The sequence below is a fragment of the Poecilia latipinna genome, unplaced genomic scaffold (genome assembly GCF_001443285.1).
Source record: "Poecilia latipinna isolate Pla-1442-1.1 unplaced genomic scaffold, P_latipinna-1.0 Scaffold2118, whole genome shotgun sequence".
Taxonomy (NCBI): domain Eukaryota; kingdom Metazoa; phylum Chordata; class Actinopteri; order Cyprinodontiformes; family Poeciliidae; genus Poecilia; species Poecilia latipinna.
The window spans coordinates 1-16,007 of NW_015114734.1; the positions used below are offsets into that span (position 1 = coordinate 1).

The window sequence follows — 16,007 nt, forward strand, 5'->3', positions numbered from 1 at the left end:
ATGAAATTAGACTAAACATGTCCTGTTTTAAGAACCAGGACATGTAATGTCAAAATTACTTAATTTTGAGAATTGTTTTTCTTTTACTACAAATTTTGAAGTTCCCGTAGACAAGACTACTAACCTTTAAACAATATAGCGCATAAACATGAATACAAACTTTGAAAGCAATAACACCCAAAAATAAAAAGCAAAAACTGTACAGGTGTGAACAATAAAGAAAAGTACGGGTTTAATCGTTTTCACTTAGAACTCAACTGACGTCACTTCCTTTCGCTTTACGTGTTTTGTTTAAGGCAAGCAGGGTAGAAGTCAACGTCAGGTAAGAAAACAGCAACAGACTTTGCTGTTTCTGAAAGTTTAACGTATCGTGTAACATTTCAGAGTTGCCAAATGATTGGTATATTAATCAGCTTAGACTCGAACTGTTTTGTGAGCACGGATAGGTTGACGGCTAACTTAGCCTGCTAATGTTAGCAACACAATTAACGTCATGGTTAGCTAGCGTAAACATCTCTCAGACGGATGTTTCTTTCATTTATCTCCTCAAACTGTTCTAACACATTGTCGTTAAAATCTGTATTTTACAAGTGTATAGTATAAAAATCTAAATTTGGCAGCTTGGTGCTGAATTATTAGATTAGCCTACTGTATGTAGGACCGTGATAATGAATGAAGTCGTTAACTGGAACAAAGAAGCCAAAACAAAGCAGTGGAGCAGTCGCGTGTTTACTCTCCTACTGGTCAGCAGTTCTGTTGTCATTCTTGACCTGTGCTGCTTTGTTTAAAAAGTTAAATCATGGGTCACAGTGGGTTAGCCGTGCCACGGTTGTGATGGCTTCCTGCTGGAGTACACGTTAGATCATGACTGAATCATAACAGGATCTATTGGAGGTAATTCAGGGAATACAGGCTCAGAATTTCTTCCATCAGTTAAGTCCAATAAATCCCTGTTAATGATCATAAAATAGACATAGTTCAACACAGTCAGCATGACTTCACTGGAAGGGAGGGACATCCTTTGCCTTGAGTGTCCTAAATGTTAATAATAAACTCAGAAATAAAAAATGTTAACTGTGTTACATGTCAAGAAAGCTGTATTTCTTTTTACAAGCATTTTATTTTGGGTTAAAATGAATGATCTATCTCATACTGTTTCAGTATTATGCAATAATAAAGACAGGAGAAGTAGAAAAAACCTTACAGATAAAAAAAACCCCAACAAATCCACCAGATTAGATGCTGAACCTGAATAAATATAAAAACTCTCTCAAAGACAACTGTAATATGTTGATCACACTAGTCGTGTGGAGATTCAGTTTAATTGTAAAATTAATTAAATTCATGCTTTTTTTCTTATTTGTGGATGTGGATCAGTATGTCCATAGGTTTTGAGACATATTTAACACAAAGATTCGACATTTCTTACTTTTTGCAGGCAAGATGTTGCGGCTTCGCTGTAAGACCAAAAACGGGAGCCACATAATGCAAGGTTTGACTCACCAGTCCTGCGTCCAGGAGCTGAAGAGCAAAGTGGAGGAGTTAACAGGGATCCCATGCGATGTGCAGAAAATAATGGTTGGCTACCCGCCATCCAGCCTTGATCTCCGAAATTTAGATGCCCATTTAAAAGATTATCCCATCAAATCAGGTATGTTTCACGCAGGGAAAATATACAGATGACTCACTAAATCAAGTATTTAAGGCTAATAAAATACTAACACTGATTCAAAGAAGAGAATTTTTAACAGTCAGAAATCTGCAACAATGTAATAACATCTATATTTGCTCCAAAACTAACTTATCGGAGTTTCAATGTTTAAATGTACTCCTGTAATAATCCACAAAGTATGAAAGTGTGTGTTTTATACTCTAAACGTATTAGATAGAATTAGTTTGACAAGCGTGTTTTACAGCTTCTCCTTCTGTTAATTATGAGAATAAAGTAATACTACGACCAAAATATAGTTGTAGTAGTATGAGAATAAAGTCATAATATTAACAGAATTAAGTAATAATATTATAAGAACTAAGTACAAATTTTTTGAGAACACCAACATGTAAAATAACAAAAAATTTAAATAAAGAATACTTAATTACTTCCTACAAAAATACTTTCTAGATCTACTTCTAGAAATAGAAGAAAGGTCTACATGAACTGAGCTGATCATGCTGATAACTCTATCGGAGTTTTTTTTTCTCTCTAAAACGACTTTTTCTCGTAATTTTAAGAAAGATGTCTTATGGTAAAATTGCATCTTTATTCTGCTAATGTTATGATTATGCTTTGGTAATTAAAAACTCCTACTCAGAAAAGGGACAATTAAAATACAAGCCGCTTTTTGAAAATATTCTCTGAGATTTGTAATTTTTTATTTTTTATTTTTTAGAAAAGAAAGCGAGAAAAACATCTGTTAAAATCAGAAGTAGAATCTTGAATGAAAAAATGTGAGATTTTAATTTTTAGGACTGGATAGAATAGAATAGCAATATTATTTTATTATGAGCTAATGTTGGATACCTTTATTCAATATAATCTTTCTTTATTCCTTCTCAATCAGTTTGGTAAAAAAAAAAATTAAGTGTTGGGTTATTATATCATTGTATACAGGAGACACACTCATTGTTGAGGAGGAGAAGAACAAGTCAAAATCTCAGGATCATCCCATAGTGAAAGCGCCCCACTTGGAACTCTCTCCTGTGCTGGCACGTCGAGTCGTCCCAGCAGACAACTCCTGCCTCTTTACTAGCGTGAATTATGTAGTCGAAGGAGGTGTGTATGACCCGGCTTGTGCCCCCGAAATGCGCAGCCTTATAGCTCAGATAGTGTCAAGTGACCCTACAGCTTACTGTGAGGCAGTCCTGGGAAAAACCAACGAGGAGTACTGCGCCTGGATAAAACGTGACGACACCTGGGGGGGAGCCATTGAGGTGTCCATCCTGTCCAAGTTTTACCAGTGTGAGATCTGTGTGGTGGACACCCAGACAGTTCGGGTCGATAGATTCGGAGAGGATGCTGGATACCAAAAACGCGTGCTGCTCATCTACGACGGCATCCACTATGACCCTCTGCAAAAAGAGGTTCCCCAATCCGATACCCCACCTCAGACTATCTTCTCTACCACTGATGACATCATCTTGGCCCAAGCCCTTGAGCTGGCAGACGAGGCCCGCCGCAAGCGTCAGTTCACGGACATTAACCGCTTTGCATTGCGCTGCATGGTGTGCCAGACGGGCCTGGTGGGACAAAAGGAGGCCCGTGAGCATGCCAAGGAGACAGGCCACACCAATTTTGGTGAAGTGTGAAAGCTGTATTATCTTCTCTCCCTTTCACAGATACGACCACCTCCAACTCCTGTGCCCTCGTGTCCGGCAAAGTTTGTTGGCCTGCTTGTGTTATCCTCTACCTCACATTATCCTTTGACATATTTGGAGAATCCTCAGACACTGTGTTAAGCCTCGAATTGGTTCAGTATTACCTTCTAACAGCTGAAAGCTCTTAAGGTCAAAAATGCTACTGAAGTACTCTGTTACTAATCCATCTTGTGGGTCGGTAATGGATTGTTTCAGATATTTTCAGTGGAGTGAAGTTATATATGCAAACAATTCTTAGGATTTGTTTTGGTCTGCTGAGATCACCCATCTCATTGATGTAACCAATGTGGCTTATGCTTCAAGTTGAAAATGCACCAAATTGCCGCTACTTAAACCGTGACTGACCAAACTTACTTTGTACATGTCTCTGCAAAAGGTTGAGGACAACGACTAAGAATTATTTGTACTGAGATGTGATCTGATTCACTGTTGTCTTAAACACAGCACAGCCAGTATGACTGTTATCCATGTTGGTTTTATAGTGTTGTTTTTCTGTTTGCAGACAGATGTCAGAATTTAATTAGTAAGATTATTTGTCTAGCTTCAGATGTTTAGATGTTGAGCACAAGTAATGCGTTTTACTGCTAAGATAGTCATACATCTGCAAATGTGCTGTTTATGACATCTGCCTGAATTTATGGAGCAGTTGACATTGAGATTTAATAAACACATTTTAAATGAAAATATTATATAGCAAAGTGTGTCCAAATTAGCTCAAGTACGTCCTTTTTGTTATTGGTGTGAAGATTGCCATTGACCAGTGATCTTGTTTTGTTTAAAATAACAAAGGTGCTGTAAACTCATTTTACAAAATGTGTAGCTCATGATTCATTTGATTGGTTTAACAGGTTCACAGGAGTTTGTAATTCTGGCTTACAGGTTTTAAATATCATGCTGTGAAAGTTTTTTGTATTTTTGAACTGCTGCACAGAGAAAAAAAAAACAAATGTATTAAAAGTGTGTAGTTTAACAGTGTGAGAGGTGTAGTGTGGTCTAGAAATCCTAATTATAAGGTATGTGTATGAGATCAGCTTTACTCAGTAATTATTTCTTCTTTTTTGCTAATTAGCCTTAACTGTTTACTTTCTGATCTAATATTTAAGGGATTTTTGTTGTTTCAATTATGATTTCATTCACCATTAGGTTTAACCCTTTAACTTCTAATGCAACATGAAACCGCACCTGTTTCTGTGTTGATGAGACACTTAAGGTCTTAGTATTTGGTGCATGTTGACTTGCGTTTGCCGCTCTTCTACTGTACATTTTGCACAACTGGAGCATGTTCTCACATTTTATGATTAAGTCAGGCATCATTGCTTTGCATGGAATTACACTAATTTAATAACCGGGTCAGAGAGAGTTTATTTGGAGGTAATTTTTTGTTTCTTCAAGCAGTTCTCTTGTTGCCCAACATTGCGTTCGACCAGTATTTCTTTTTTTTACACATTTGTTATGACAATATTGGTACTGAGTTGTTGCCAAAATGGTAAGTTTGACTGTGGAAGGATTGATTTAATACTTTTTAAACATTGGTGTGGTGGTAAGGAGTTGGGTATGATGACATATAACACAAACTAGAGTTGTATTTTTTATGTGTGTTGTGCATCATTTATATTTTGTAGTTTGTTTAGCTATGATTCTGGGTTAATGAGCTTGCATAAGGTGAAACAATGAAATGTCTTGTTTGTATTTACCAGGTTTTCATGACTAACAACAACAATGAATGTTGCACACAAAGCACTATGGAATAACTGGATTTACTTGATTTTTTTTTTTTTTTCCAGTGTTGTCGCAAATAAAAGCTATAGCCAAGACCGTTGTCTTGAGTTTTATTGCATAAACAAACAATTCACAGTCACAGTTGTGGTTTAGGATGCAGTAGTCTTGCAGTAGGGCTGCACAGTGACGCAGTTGGTAGCATTGTAGCAGTGAGAAGGTCCAGGATTCAACTCCCAGTCTTGGACCTTTCTTCATTAAGGATGCATGTACTCCCTGTGCATGTGTGTGTTCTCTGCTCTGGTTCCTCCCACAAACATGACTGTTAGGTTAATTCTTCAAATTACCACAAGGAGTGTGTCTCTCAGTCAAGAACAGATTGTGAAGCATAATAAAGATTTTTGGGGAGATATACAAGGCATAGACTGCAGCTGGTGTCAATTTCTTTAGGAGCCATAATACAGATGTATCCAGGACATGACTTGCAGCTATTGTATCAAGCCACTCCTTAATCAGCCAGTACCTGTTTCAATAACCATTACTTCATTGTATTTGATTGGCCATAAAATTTGGCTGGCTGAATCCTCATAGAGATATATGGGGTGACTCAACAGAGTCACAGATTGATCTGTGTTAAAACTTTTTTGTTGGTCAAAGGAGAAACATCATTAATTGCTTTAGCTGCGTGGTCATCCATATCACCAGAAATAAAAATAAGGAATATTTCACTTACTGTAATGAATCTACACATATGTTGTTTTTGTTTTTATTTTTGAATTTAATTATTTTGGGAGGAAAAAAATCTTTAAAAACCTTTTAATATTGTGTTCCCTGATAGCTGTATCATTTTTTTAAAACATAACCCATATTTTCTCAGCATAAGCAAGAAGTTTGGCACTGCCTGTTTTAAGTCATAGTGAGATTACACTACATTATCTTAAGCTACCCTCACTTANGATTCAGGTTTTATTTAGTCACCGCTGCTAGAGACTAAAGATCAAGAGGTGCAGTCACTTTTTCAACCCAAACTAATTGATCCGTTTTCTGTCCCACATATAATTAGCAATAACAAAGTTTTTTTTTTTTTTCTTAAACTCCAAATGATTTTTGTAAATGATTTGCAAATATCTTTTTGAGAACGTCGTATAACATTTTAGTACCTCTACAAACCGATGACAGGGGGATGAAACTACTCATAGGAGGGAAGAGCGGCTGACATTAAATCACATTATTTAAAGCGCTTCAACATAATTAGCTTATTGTCAAATACATTCTATAAAAAGCCTGACTCGAACCTGTTGATCCTGAAACAATACAAAACAGACAATTGTTTATAAAAATGACGCTTGACAGTCTTGCCTGCCTCGAGGATAGTGCAGCCATCTGATTGGCTGAGAGCTTAGAGCTCAAAGTCCGTGCAGGTGTTTTCAGATCCTCGCGCTTACCTCGCGCACAATTGAATGCGAGCCTGAGGATGACTGTCCCACCTGCGGGCTGCGCGAGGACTGAGACAGGTAGGCATCATTACCACTTAATGGCAAACATCACTGTATTAGCTGACTGTTGTCATACATGCGTGTATGTAGGTAAAGAATTTAGTTCATTAATAGATTGAATTAAATTCATGAAATAAACTAAATGTTTCAAACCACTTTAAGCGATTTCTGCTTAGAATATTTTACTCTGTTGACAGTTCAAGTGACAATCAGGTCACTACTTAAGTTTTAGCTATATCAAAGTTTTACATTTTAGGTACTGATCAGTGGATGTTCTAATGAATATTGTAGCACACATTATGAAAGAGTGCAAAAATGAACTTAGGCCCTAATTAAAACTTAGATACAGATTTATTGCTGCTCTGGGAAAACAAAAACGGTTGATGTTACTTCTTACATAACTTCCTTGAGGCAGTTAAATTTATTGCTGTATTTTCTGGCTCATTGAACATTATGGTGGTAGCCATATCCTAGCTTTGTGGGTAATAAAAGTATCTGTGTTGAGATAAAGGCTTAGTGAATTACATTTTTACAATGCAAATGAATAAAACAAACAAAAAAAGTCATAACTCTATGGTAATAATTTAGAAAACATGTGATTACCAAAAATTCAATTTAGTGAGGAGTTTTTGGGTATTTGCCGCAGGTTACGTCAAACTAAACCTTATCAACATATCAACAACTCTGTATTGTTAAGAATGATACATTGAACTATATCTGCAGTAGTACAGAAAACCCCCTGTACCTACTTATGTGGCAATAGGGCCTTGGAAGTTTTACAGAGTTGGATTGACATACCAAAACTTGCACAGTGAACACAAATGCTTTTGTGCCTTCGATGTTTTTGTGGGTCTGTCCTGCTGCCCTTGCCTCAGGTGTTGAAATGTATCCCAAGGTTTGTTGGTGAGTGTTGCCAGATTCATACTGAAGGGGCTTTTACACTAAATCTGCAGCACTATCTGGGAAACAGCAACATTAAAGCACATCTTTATCTTAAAATGGCAATGCTCTGCTAAAGATCTAACACATCTTAACAGTAGTCTTTAGTGCCCACCGTTTACACTAAAAAGGATTAAGATAATAGCATGTATAAACTGGATATGGAATAGCTCTAAGAAGTCCATTACTGCCACCCTCCACTTCCTCTGAAACTGATCCACTAAAGTAAGATTAGGAGTGCCATGTGTGCTGTAATCCAAGTCACATGCTCTGGGCAGGACAGGAGCTATCTGTCAAACACTAAGGTATGATAGCCTCGTATTCTTTGAAATTGGGGTTTTATGACTGGAAATTTTCTGTGCATGTGAGTCACTCCAGTGTTGCAGAAAATATTTACTCTAGAGAAAATAGAGACAACTTTCAGTGAAACTGGAAAAGGAAACACATTTAAACAGTCTAAGACTAAACACGTTGTGGGCAGACTGGCAATATGTAATGTTTAAGCATAAACCCAAGATTATATTTTGGATGCTACTTTAGTTAATCTTGCAGGTAGGCAATGATTATTATCATAAAGAGTCGGAGTCCTTTACAAGTTAAAGTAAAGTACGTTATCAAACAATAATAAAATAATAACACCAACTACAAGAGTAATTTAAAATCGGTCACAAGCCTCACTTTACTTTATGATCTCCCTGACACGTCATTTCACATTTTAAAACTTTTATGTAATCTTAAAATAAAAGACTATGCCCAACTTTGGGAGCTTTTCAACTCTAAAAGTCAGTCCAGCATAAATCCAAGATTGCTGCTCTGCACGTACTGTTTAAAAAATAATTCACATGATTTTCATATTTGCTACCAGGTTTAATACCAGTCACAGTTCATTAATTATTAATTAATTAATATTTTTACAGTTCTGCAATCTTTAAAAGCAAGAGTCAATACAGTAAAACAGCAGTGTTATTTGAGTGACTGATGACTCAATCTTATTGTTGTTTCAACAACAATAAGATTAGTTGTGGCTAAGTATTTCTGTCAGTTTCTTTTATTCAATCAGTGCTACATATGTGTTGATACTATCAAATTCTAAATAAAGTCAATATTTTAAAAGTGTGCCATAAACCAATAGCTGTTCCTGTGCAAAATAATGTTTTTAAAGCAGTATCATTTGAAAAAAACATTTATTAATTAGCTGAAGAGAAAAGGAGCCCCATGATTTTAGAGTTATACGTGCATTTCAAATATTTAGCCAAAAAAGTTCAATGCAAATGCAGACATGGAACTGGGGAGCAAAAGCTGTTGGTGATTAGTTTTTTAATATCTTAATTCTTTTTTGCCTTTAACTATAGTCTGTGTTGCTTTATTTTACAACACTTTCTGTTTATGAGTCAATTATTCACAGTTTCAGGATATGACATTGATTTGTTTTATGCTATTATTCTTTTTAGAGCAAAGCAGATGATGAATCAATGTATTAATGTATGAACTAGGGCAAACCAACATTTACAATGAGTTCATATTTCCCTTTGTTTCCTTGAAAAGATCTTTAATTAATCATTATATAGAAGCGGTTGTGCAACTGCACAATGCTTGCACAATTTTTCAGGTCAGCAGATAAGAAAGGTAAGTCAGTCTTAGAGGAAGACAAGAATAAGAAGTCTGCAGTAATGAACTTGAGTAACATCTTATAAATAGCCCCACAGTGGTTTTACGTCTACCACACTATAGGGTTCAATTTCAGATACACACAGCAGCAAACCTGAATTATTTTCCACACAACATCTATATCTTATGAGGATGGAAGCTGTAAACAGTATGCAGTTTTAATGTGCCGTCTGAATTTGTTGACTAATACAGAAGAAAAAAAATCAATGTCACAGATATCATTAGATATGATTAGAACTGTCATCGCATGTCTTTAACAAATAATGACAGATTAAAAACAATTTTACATAGCTGTCTCTCAGTAAATCTTATTTGCATGAATACATTTTGTAGTTGCCTTGTTCACTTTCTTGATTTAAACTCTTTCAACAGATGAAAACCACATTGTGTGCCACTGACTAAAATGCCCAAAAGCGATACCTGGCCAGGTGGCACTGAATCAGCAACAATGAATGGCATGGACAGTGCTGGTAGCTGCGACAGCGTTGTCAGCGCAAACTCTGGCTTTGTAAGTTTTGCCTCCAAAACCTAAAAATCTTTGTGCTCATTTTTCAAAGCAGCTAGAAATATAAAGACCACAGTGTTACATAATATCTTTGGGGGTTTTTTAGTGTTTGTTGTTTTGTACTTGAGGTTTATTATCTTTAGGTCATATCATTCATGTTTATATTATGTTTGCTTCATGAGTTCATTTGTGTTTCAGAGTGAAGATAGTCTAGAGCATCTTTCTGCAGAAGAGAAGGCCTGCTTAATGTTTTTGGAGGAGACTATTGAGTCTTTGGAAAATGAAGACGATAGTGGACTCTCACATGATGAACCTGAACAACTTCTCGCCTATGGTAACATTTCAGCCAAACTGGCTGACCTCTCTCACTCTCTGGGCAAAAGCAATATCAACAGTGAGCTCATTTTTTAGAACATGTTAGATTACGATTTGGTTTTAACTGAGTCCTCTAACAAAGGAAAGTTTGTATTTTGGGTGTAAAACCTGTACTTGTTTGTATTTCAGGCTCACAGAAACCAAGCAACCAACCCATCAAGAAAAATGTTGACACCAAACACATGCAGAGCTACCTTGTTCCAACACCTCTTGTTGTGGCGAGTGGTTCTCAGTGTTCTGTTCCCAGTACCAAATCACTCACCCCTGTAGACAAAACAGCATCTCCTAAGTCTCAGTTCAGATTCAAGCACAACAAACCAGCTCCCAGTCACAACGAGAAACGTACTGCTCCCCCAGTACCTTCAGGGGTTAATGTGATACCGCCTTCCATGAAACCCAGAGGAAACTCAGCCAAGCCAGCTGAAGGCCCTTTAACAAGAGGACCTCTATCTTATGATGCACTAGTTCATTTACGGAGAAATGCCTCCCAGAAGAAGACGCCTTTATGTCCAACAGTTGATCACACTATAGACTTGGACAGACAATGTCCACCACCACTGGAAGCTTCAAAATTGGGAAATGTCACAAAACCTGATAAATCCCTCTCAGACATGAACAAGCCCAAGGTAGTACCTCCTGTTGTGCCCCCAAAACCTAAAAAAATGTCTGCCAATATATATCCAAAAATTCAAAATGAATCCCTAACAGCAGACCTTTCAGAAAGTGTCAAACAAGCAACAAATCCTGAGGTTGTGAGGCTGGAAGCTTTGCAGAAGCTCGGCCTCCTGAAAGGACACGAGCACAAGGATGGAGCAAAACCTCTCTCTAAAAAACCTGCAAGAGATCCATCAGACCCAACAAGAAACGCATTGTTCTGTTCCTCTCAAGAGACAACAGAACCCAAGAACAGGCCTCTGAAGAACAGTGCTAGCGTCCATCAGCCATCCAAGGAAGAACAACAGCCTGTTTTATTATTACATGTTCAATCTCAATCCAGTGGGTTGAAGACAGAAGGTTTGGAGCACTCCGCTAAACAAGACGACTACAAAAACAAGGGAAAGCATCCACAGCACAAATTTTATGGCAAGCCAACAAAAACTGCCACCACATCTCAGTCTACATCCGACACCCCTGTAGACTCAGTGGGTTACACTGCGATGATGGTTCCTGGAGTGGGATCAGATCGAAAAGAGGCTCTCCGAAAACTAGGCCTGCTAAAGAGTTAAACCTTGCATATAGCTTGAGTGTGTCTAATGTAAAGGATTTATGGGCGTTTGAGTATTACATGGAAACTTTGAGCATTCCAACTCTTTACAATATAAGACTCATTCGTAAAGAGAACATTTGCTTAAGTTCCAAAAATCATTCAAAATATGCCTTGCACATTTCAAACCCAGTCATATACAGAAACCCAGTTTCTGTATATTTTTCTCAAGATAATGTTATCTAAATCAAAAATATGTATGAATTATAATTTTCAGCTTGATGCAGCACAAAATGAGGCAACCAAAAACTAAATCAGCCTAATTGTGAGTAAGGAGCATTGCCCTAACTGACGATTATTGATTGTTCACTTTTCACAGATGTGCCTGAAGAAGAGCTGTTGCAGCTTTTATTTGTTTTTGGGATTTTGTTAAGGACGATTTTGCAGTTGTTCATTAATTAACTACAAAATGAATCCCAAATACTTGAATACCAAACAATGTTTTTCCGCATGCTTGAGTTACATCGTCTAAGAGAAAGCTGAATTGTTCATGTTGGAATTGTACATTCCAATTACTGTTAAAAACCAATAAATGTATGTAAATGCTTTAATCCTCTGTGTTTTCCACAAATGCTTATGAAAATAAAGTTTGTACAGAATGTACCACATCTTGAATTGTGCTCATTTCAGAACTGCATGTTATGTCCAACCAGACCACATACTTCAGGAAAAGTGAGAAACGGCAGAGCACATTTTGAGTTTTGCAGTGCAGCTACAAAGCTGTTAACAAGGAAACTGTAATTTGATCAACTTAAAATGACCTGCAGGTTTTTTGACCTATAATTTTTTTTTTTTTTTTCTGAAACCGAAGAAGTTCATTCTGTACTTTCATTACAGAACATTAGCTAAAGTACTACTGTTACAGGCCACTCAGCCACTCACACAGTCTGCTCAGCTGTTCTTCTGTTATCCGATTATCTTGTGGACAACCCCCATGTGCTGCTGAAGATAATCTGTTTTCTCTGTTTTCCTGATACCCCTCACATGGAACTCTTCTGACTGAACAGCTTGTGTATTAGCATTGAACAAAGTTTTAATAGTGGCTGGGTGTCTCCGTCTTTTATGTCTGAACAAAAGTTAGGCATCAAATTTTGAAACTGATGAAACAATAGTTAAAAAAAAAAAAACTAGGACTTTCCTTTGAAAAAAAAAAAAGCCAAATCTGAACTCAACACAGAGTTCAGGAAGGACTAAGTTTATCAGTACGGAAAAAGAAGTGGGAATAAAGTGCATCTGCAATGTTAATGCAAGTGATAAAATATCCTCACTGGCCACTTTATTAGGAATGTATATGGAAATCCATCAATACCACACTGACAACTCAATGTATTTAGACAAACAGAGCATCAGAATGAGAAAAAAGAGGATTAAAGTGACCAAGAGTTGTGTGGACAAAAATGTCTAGTAGCCTTCCTACCAGCTTGAACCAGTCTGCCCATTTCTCCTCCGACCTCTGATATCAACAGGAACTCAAATATAACAATTATTATAATCAAAGTATGCTGAATAATATCTCTGAACATTAAACCCTGAAGCAGATGAGCAGCAGACACTGGGGGTGTGCTACTAGTGTGTCAAAATGGACTAAGCATGCTATAAAAAATACAGTAAATCACAATGTAGCATAAATCCAGTTTAATCACAGTAATTCTGAGTGTGCATTTGCTGGGAGAGAGCAAAGGAGATATATCTATATCAATGTATCTATACGATGGCTCAGAGCTATTTCTTAATAGTTTTTGTTTCAACTAAATGGCACAAGTTACACTGTTAAACAAAAATACAGCAAATTAAATACTAAAGCAACTTAACTGAGCAAATCAAACTTTTAAGTAAATAGATAAATAAATCTGGGATTCTACTGTTACAATCCCAGATAAAAGATGCAAAAAAAGTAGGTTGCTAGCAATCAATATTTTATTTTATCCCAGTATACAAACTCTTTTGAGTCAAAATCAAATATTTATGAGGTCAGCTTCCTGTTTGAAACGCCAAAGTCCCTTTATGTCCCTTCACTGTGAATGTGAGACTTGCTTTTTCTGCGTTTCGGCTTCCCGTTGGGCACCGAGACTTCCAGAGACTCTAGGCGAAAGGGCCGAGGCAGGACAGGGTCTGATCTGGTAGAGGGGTTCATACCGTTCACAGAATGGTAGCCTGCAGAACCAGTGGCAGAGAATGAGTGAAAGAAAAGGAGAGAAATGGAAGGAGAAAACAAAAGGAAGTAAAACGGGTAATAGTTATCTCTTTTTCACATTTCGATGTATGTGTTCATTGTAAAGGTAAGAATAAATGTTCAACAAACCTTGATTTTCTAAATAAGCTGACATGGTTTAAGTAATATTGTAGTTTCATTACAATGTTAAAAAAACACTCTCAGCTGTTAAATCATGGACAAACAAAACAAAGTAACACTCTGCTTAAAAGTGACCTATTGTGCTTCCTTAAACAAGTCAGGATAGATCATTGGGCTATACAAAATATGTTAATTAAATTTTTTTTACACAAAATAATTTTTAGATAATGAGATTTTGGTCTGGTCCATTCTGCCTATTTTGAGCTCTATTAAGAAAGAGACTGTCTTATGGTCTCTTGTCACTTTAATAATAGAATGCATTTGTAATAATTATTACAAATGCTTATTCTATTTGATGCCTATTGCTCTTTCTATTGAAGTGGTTTTATTATTTTTATTGTTGTATCTTTTAATTGAGTTTTGAGAAAGGCTCCTATAAATAAAATGTATTGTTATAATTAAAACCAGCTGACCAAAAATGCTGGTGCTCAGCTTGAGTTGCTAGGTAACAGGGCTGAGATTGTCTGGGGTTGCTAGGTAACGGCACAGTGTCCATGGAATGTGACTCAACAATCAGGAATTTTTTTTTATTTTCCAGATACCAAAAAACATTAACTTACAGCCAAAAAGTGGCTGAGTAGATTTTTTTAAGCTACTCAGCTTAAAAAAATCTGTTTTTTGGTAGCAGTTGAGACTCAACTAGAAGTATAAAAACATGCTACATAAGAATTTAGCACAATCGGTTCCTTTTGCGTTATTAATGTCTGCACTGATGATTGACTCACCAAGTCCTTTAACAGCATCACCGCTCAGCAGCTGACTGGCTCTTTTTGACTTAAAGTAGTTGCTGGCAATATTCTCACTGTCTTTGCGATTCAGCATTTCCTTGTACCTGTCCTCTTCAACCTGTATATGTAAACATACACTTGTGTTTTAAAGTTTAATTAACAGCGTGTATTTGGTGGCAAAGACGATCAATAAATTTACACACCGTAAGCGACTCTGCAGGATCAGAACATGAATCTCTGCAGGATGAAGGATTTGGAGTCACTGTTACAAAAAAGCAGAACAAGCAGAAAAAGAACTCTTCAAAAAATGATGGAGTTCACACTTGGATTTAGTTTAAAAGTGTTTAAAAGTTTCACCACGCCACTGCATCATATTCCTTACCTGACGGGAGAGTTGTTTTTTGCACCATCACATCTGGCAGCTTCCAGGTGGAACTATCCTCATCCCAAACAGCTTCTTTCCTCACGCGGTCCAGGTTGCTGTAGTTGCAGTCTCGGCGTACCAGAGGCACCATGCGCTCCAGCAGACTGTTCAGCAGCTGGCCTTCCCTCTCAAGCCGGCGGATGTTTGCCAGATAATCGTTCCTCTCCAGTTCAAACTCCACCTGCAGGTCGCGAATCTCCAGTTTGGCTGCTTTCAACTGTTACAACAAAATAATTTAATCTTGGCTTAGTCAAAAACAAACCAAAAAAAGAAGTATTTATCCAGTAAAAATAACATGTAAACTGTAGTATGTAGAATTTAATTTTGAACACAATAAAACAGTAAGAGCTCAAACAGCTCCAGGTTTGATTCCTTTTAAATTTCACAGAAGTTCTTCAGGTTCTGCACCTGAACCTACTGCCTTACCTTATCCTGGACTCTGGACAGTATCTGGCTTTTGGCATGAACTTCTTCCTGGATTGAATTGTACACTTTCAACAACACACTGTCACTCTCCTCACTGTCTTCTGAGAGTGCATTGATGAGCTGGGCTTTTCTCTGATCTGCGAACTTCTTTCTCTGCCAATGTCTCTGCTGTAACTCTTTGTTCCTGGCCTGCTCCCCTCCTATTACTTCCTGTTCTAGCTTCTGTAGTCTTGAATGATAAATGAAGAAATAAATCATTAGAACAACAGTACATTTGGTGCTTACCAAAAGTATTGTTGCGGTTAATATAAGAACCGCAACAATCAAAGTATTCATTTGGAATCCAATGTAATGAATCAAGGCCTGCATATTAGTGAAGTGGAAAAAAGGAAATGTGATTTTAAAGATTTTTAGTTTTCAAACACACACACATATGCACGGCACGTGCACACACACACACACACACACACACACGCACACACACACACATTTTTCTTTTAATGTTTCAAACAAACTTCCAACACCTTCACACAACAGCTCTATTCATATTACACACAGCTGAAGTTTGCAGCACTAATATACATAGTAAGTGGAAGTCTCCTAAAGGCAATTAGTTGAACCAGATTTTATTCAGGTGATCTAGGGATACTGAATATACATGCACGTCACACTTTTCAGGTTTGTTTGTTTCTTTTTTTTTTTTTTTTTTGGGGAAAGATATAAAAAAATTATTTTTTT

The 16,007-nt window shown here is 36.9% G+C and overlaps 3 protein-coding genes across 6 annotated transcripts in view; 2 read left to right on the forward strand and 1 right to left on the reverse strand.

Annotated features, from left to right (window-relative positions):
- The first annotated feature begins 223 nt into the window (after positions 1-223).
- On the forward strand, positions 224-5,189 carry yod1 (YOD1 deubiquitinase). Its single transcript, XM_015017252.1, has 3 exons — positions 224-322; positions 1,439-1,651; positions 2,612-5,189. The coding sequence occupies exons 2-3, from the start codon at positions 1,444-1,446 to the stop codon at positions 3,304-3,306; spliced, it is 903 nt and encodes a 300-aa protein (XP_014872738.1). The 5' UTR covers positions 224-322; positions 1,439-1,443; the 3' UTR covers positions 3,307-5,189.
- Positions 5,190-6,501: 1,312 nt separating this feature from the next.
- Positions 6,502-12,382, forward strand: LOC106936326 (specifically androgen-regulated gene protein). 2 transcript variants are annotated; one of them, XM_015017228.1, is made up of 4 exons: positions 6,502-6,605; positions 9,567-9,702; positions 9,898-10,093; positions 10,204-12,382. In XM_015017228.1, the coding sequence occupies exons 2-4, from the start codon at positions 9,598-9,600 to the stop codon at positions 11,298-11,300; spliced, it is 1,398 nt and encodes a 465-aa protein (XP_014872714.1). In that variant the 5' UTR covers positions 6,502-6,605; positions 9,567-9,597; the 3' UTR covers positions 11,301-12,382. The 2 variants fall into 2 exon arrangements, with proteins under 2 accessions (XP_014872714.1, XP_014872713.1); XM_015017227.1 differs by having other exon boundaries at positions 6,513-6,605; positions 9,564-9,702.
- An 852-nt stretch (positions 12,383-13,234) lies between these two features.
- kif17 (kinesin family member 17) overlaps positions 13,235-16,007 on the reverse strand; it is a 10,258-nt gene continuing 7,485 nt past the window's right edge. For 2 of the 3 annotated variants that reach the window (XM_015017229.1, XM_015017230.1), the window contains 5 exons: positions 15,270-15,498; positions 14,802-15,060; positions 14,623-14,684; positions 14,417-14,537; positions 13,235-13,492 (listed from right to left, as the gene is read on the reverse strand). In XM_015017229.1, coding sequence (XP_014872715.1) covers positions 13,341-13,492; positions 14,417-14,537; positions 14,623-14,684; positions 14,802-15,060; positions 15,270-15,498 — 823 coding nt within the window. In that variant the 3' untranslated portion in view covers positions 13,235-13,340. The remainder of the gene's footprint in view (positions 13,493-14,416; positions 14,538-14,622; positions 14,685-14,801; positions 15,061-15,269; positions 15,499-16,007) is intronic. The other variant, XM_015017231.1, reaches the window with a different exon arrangement.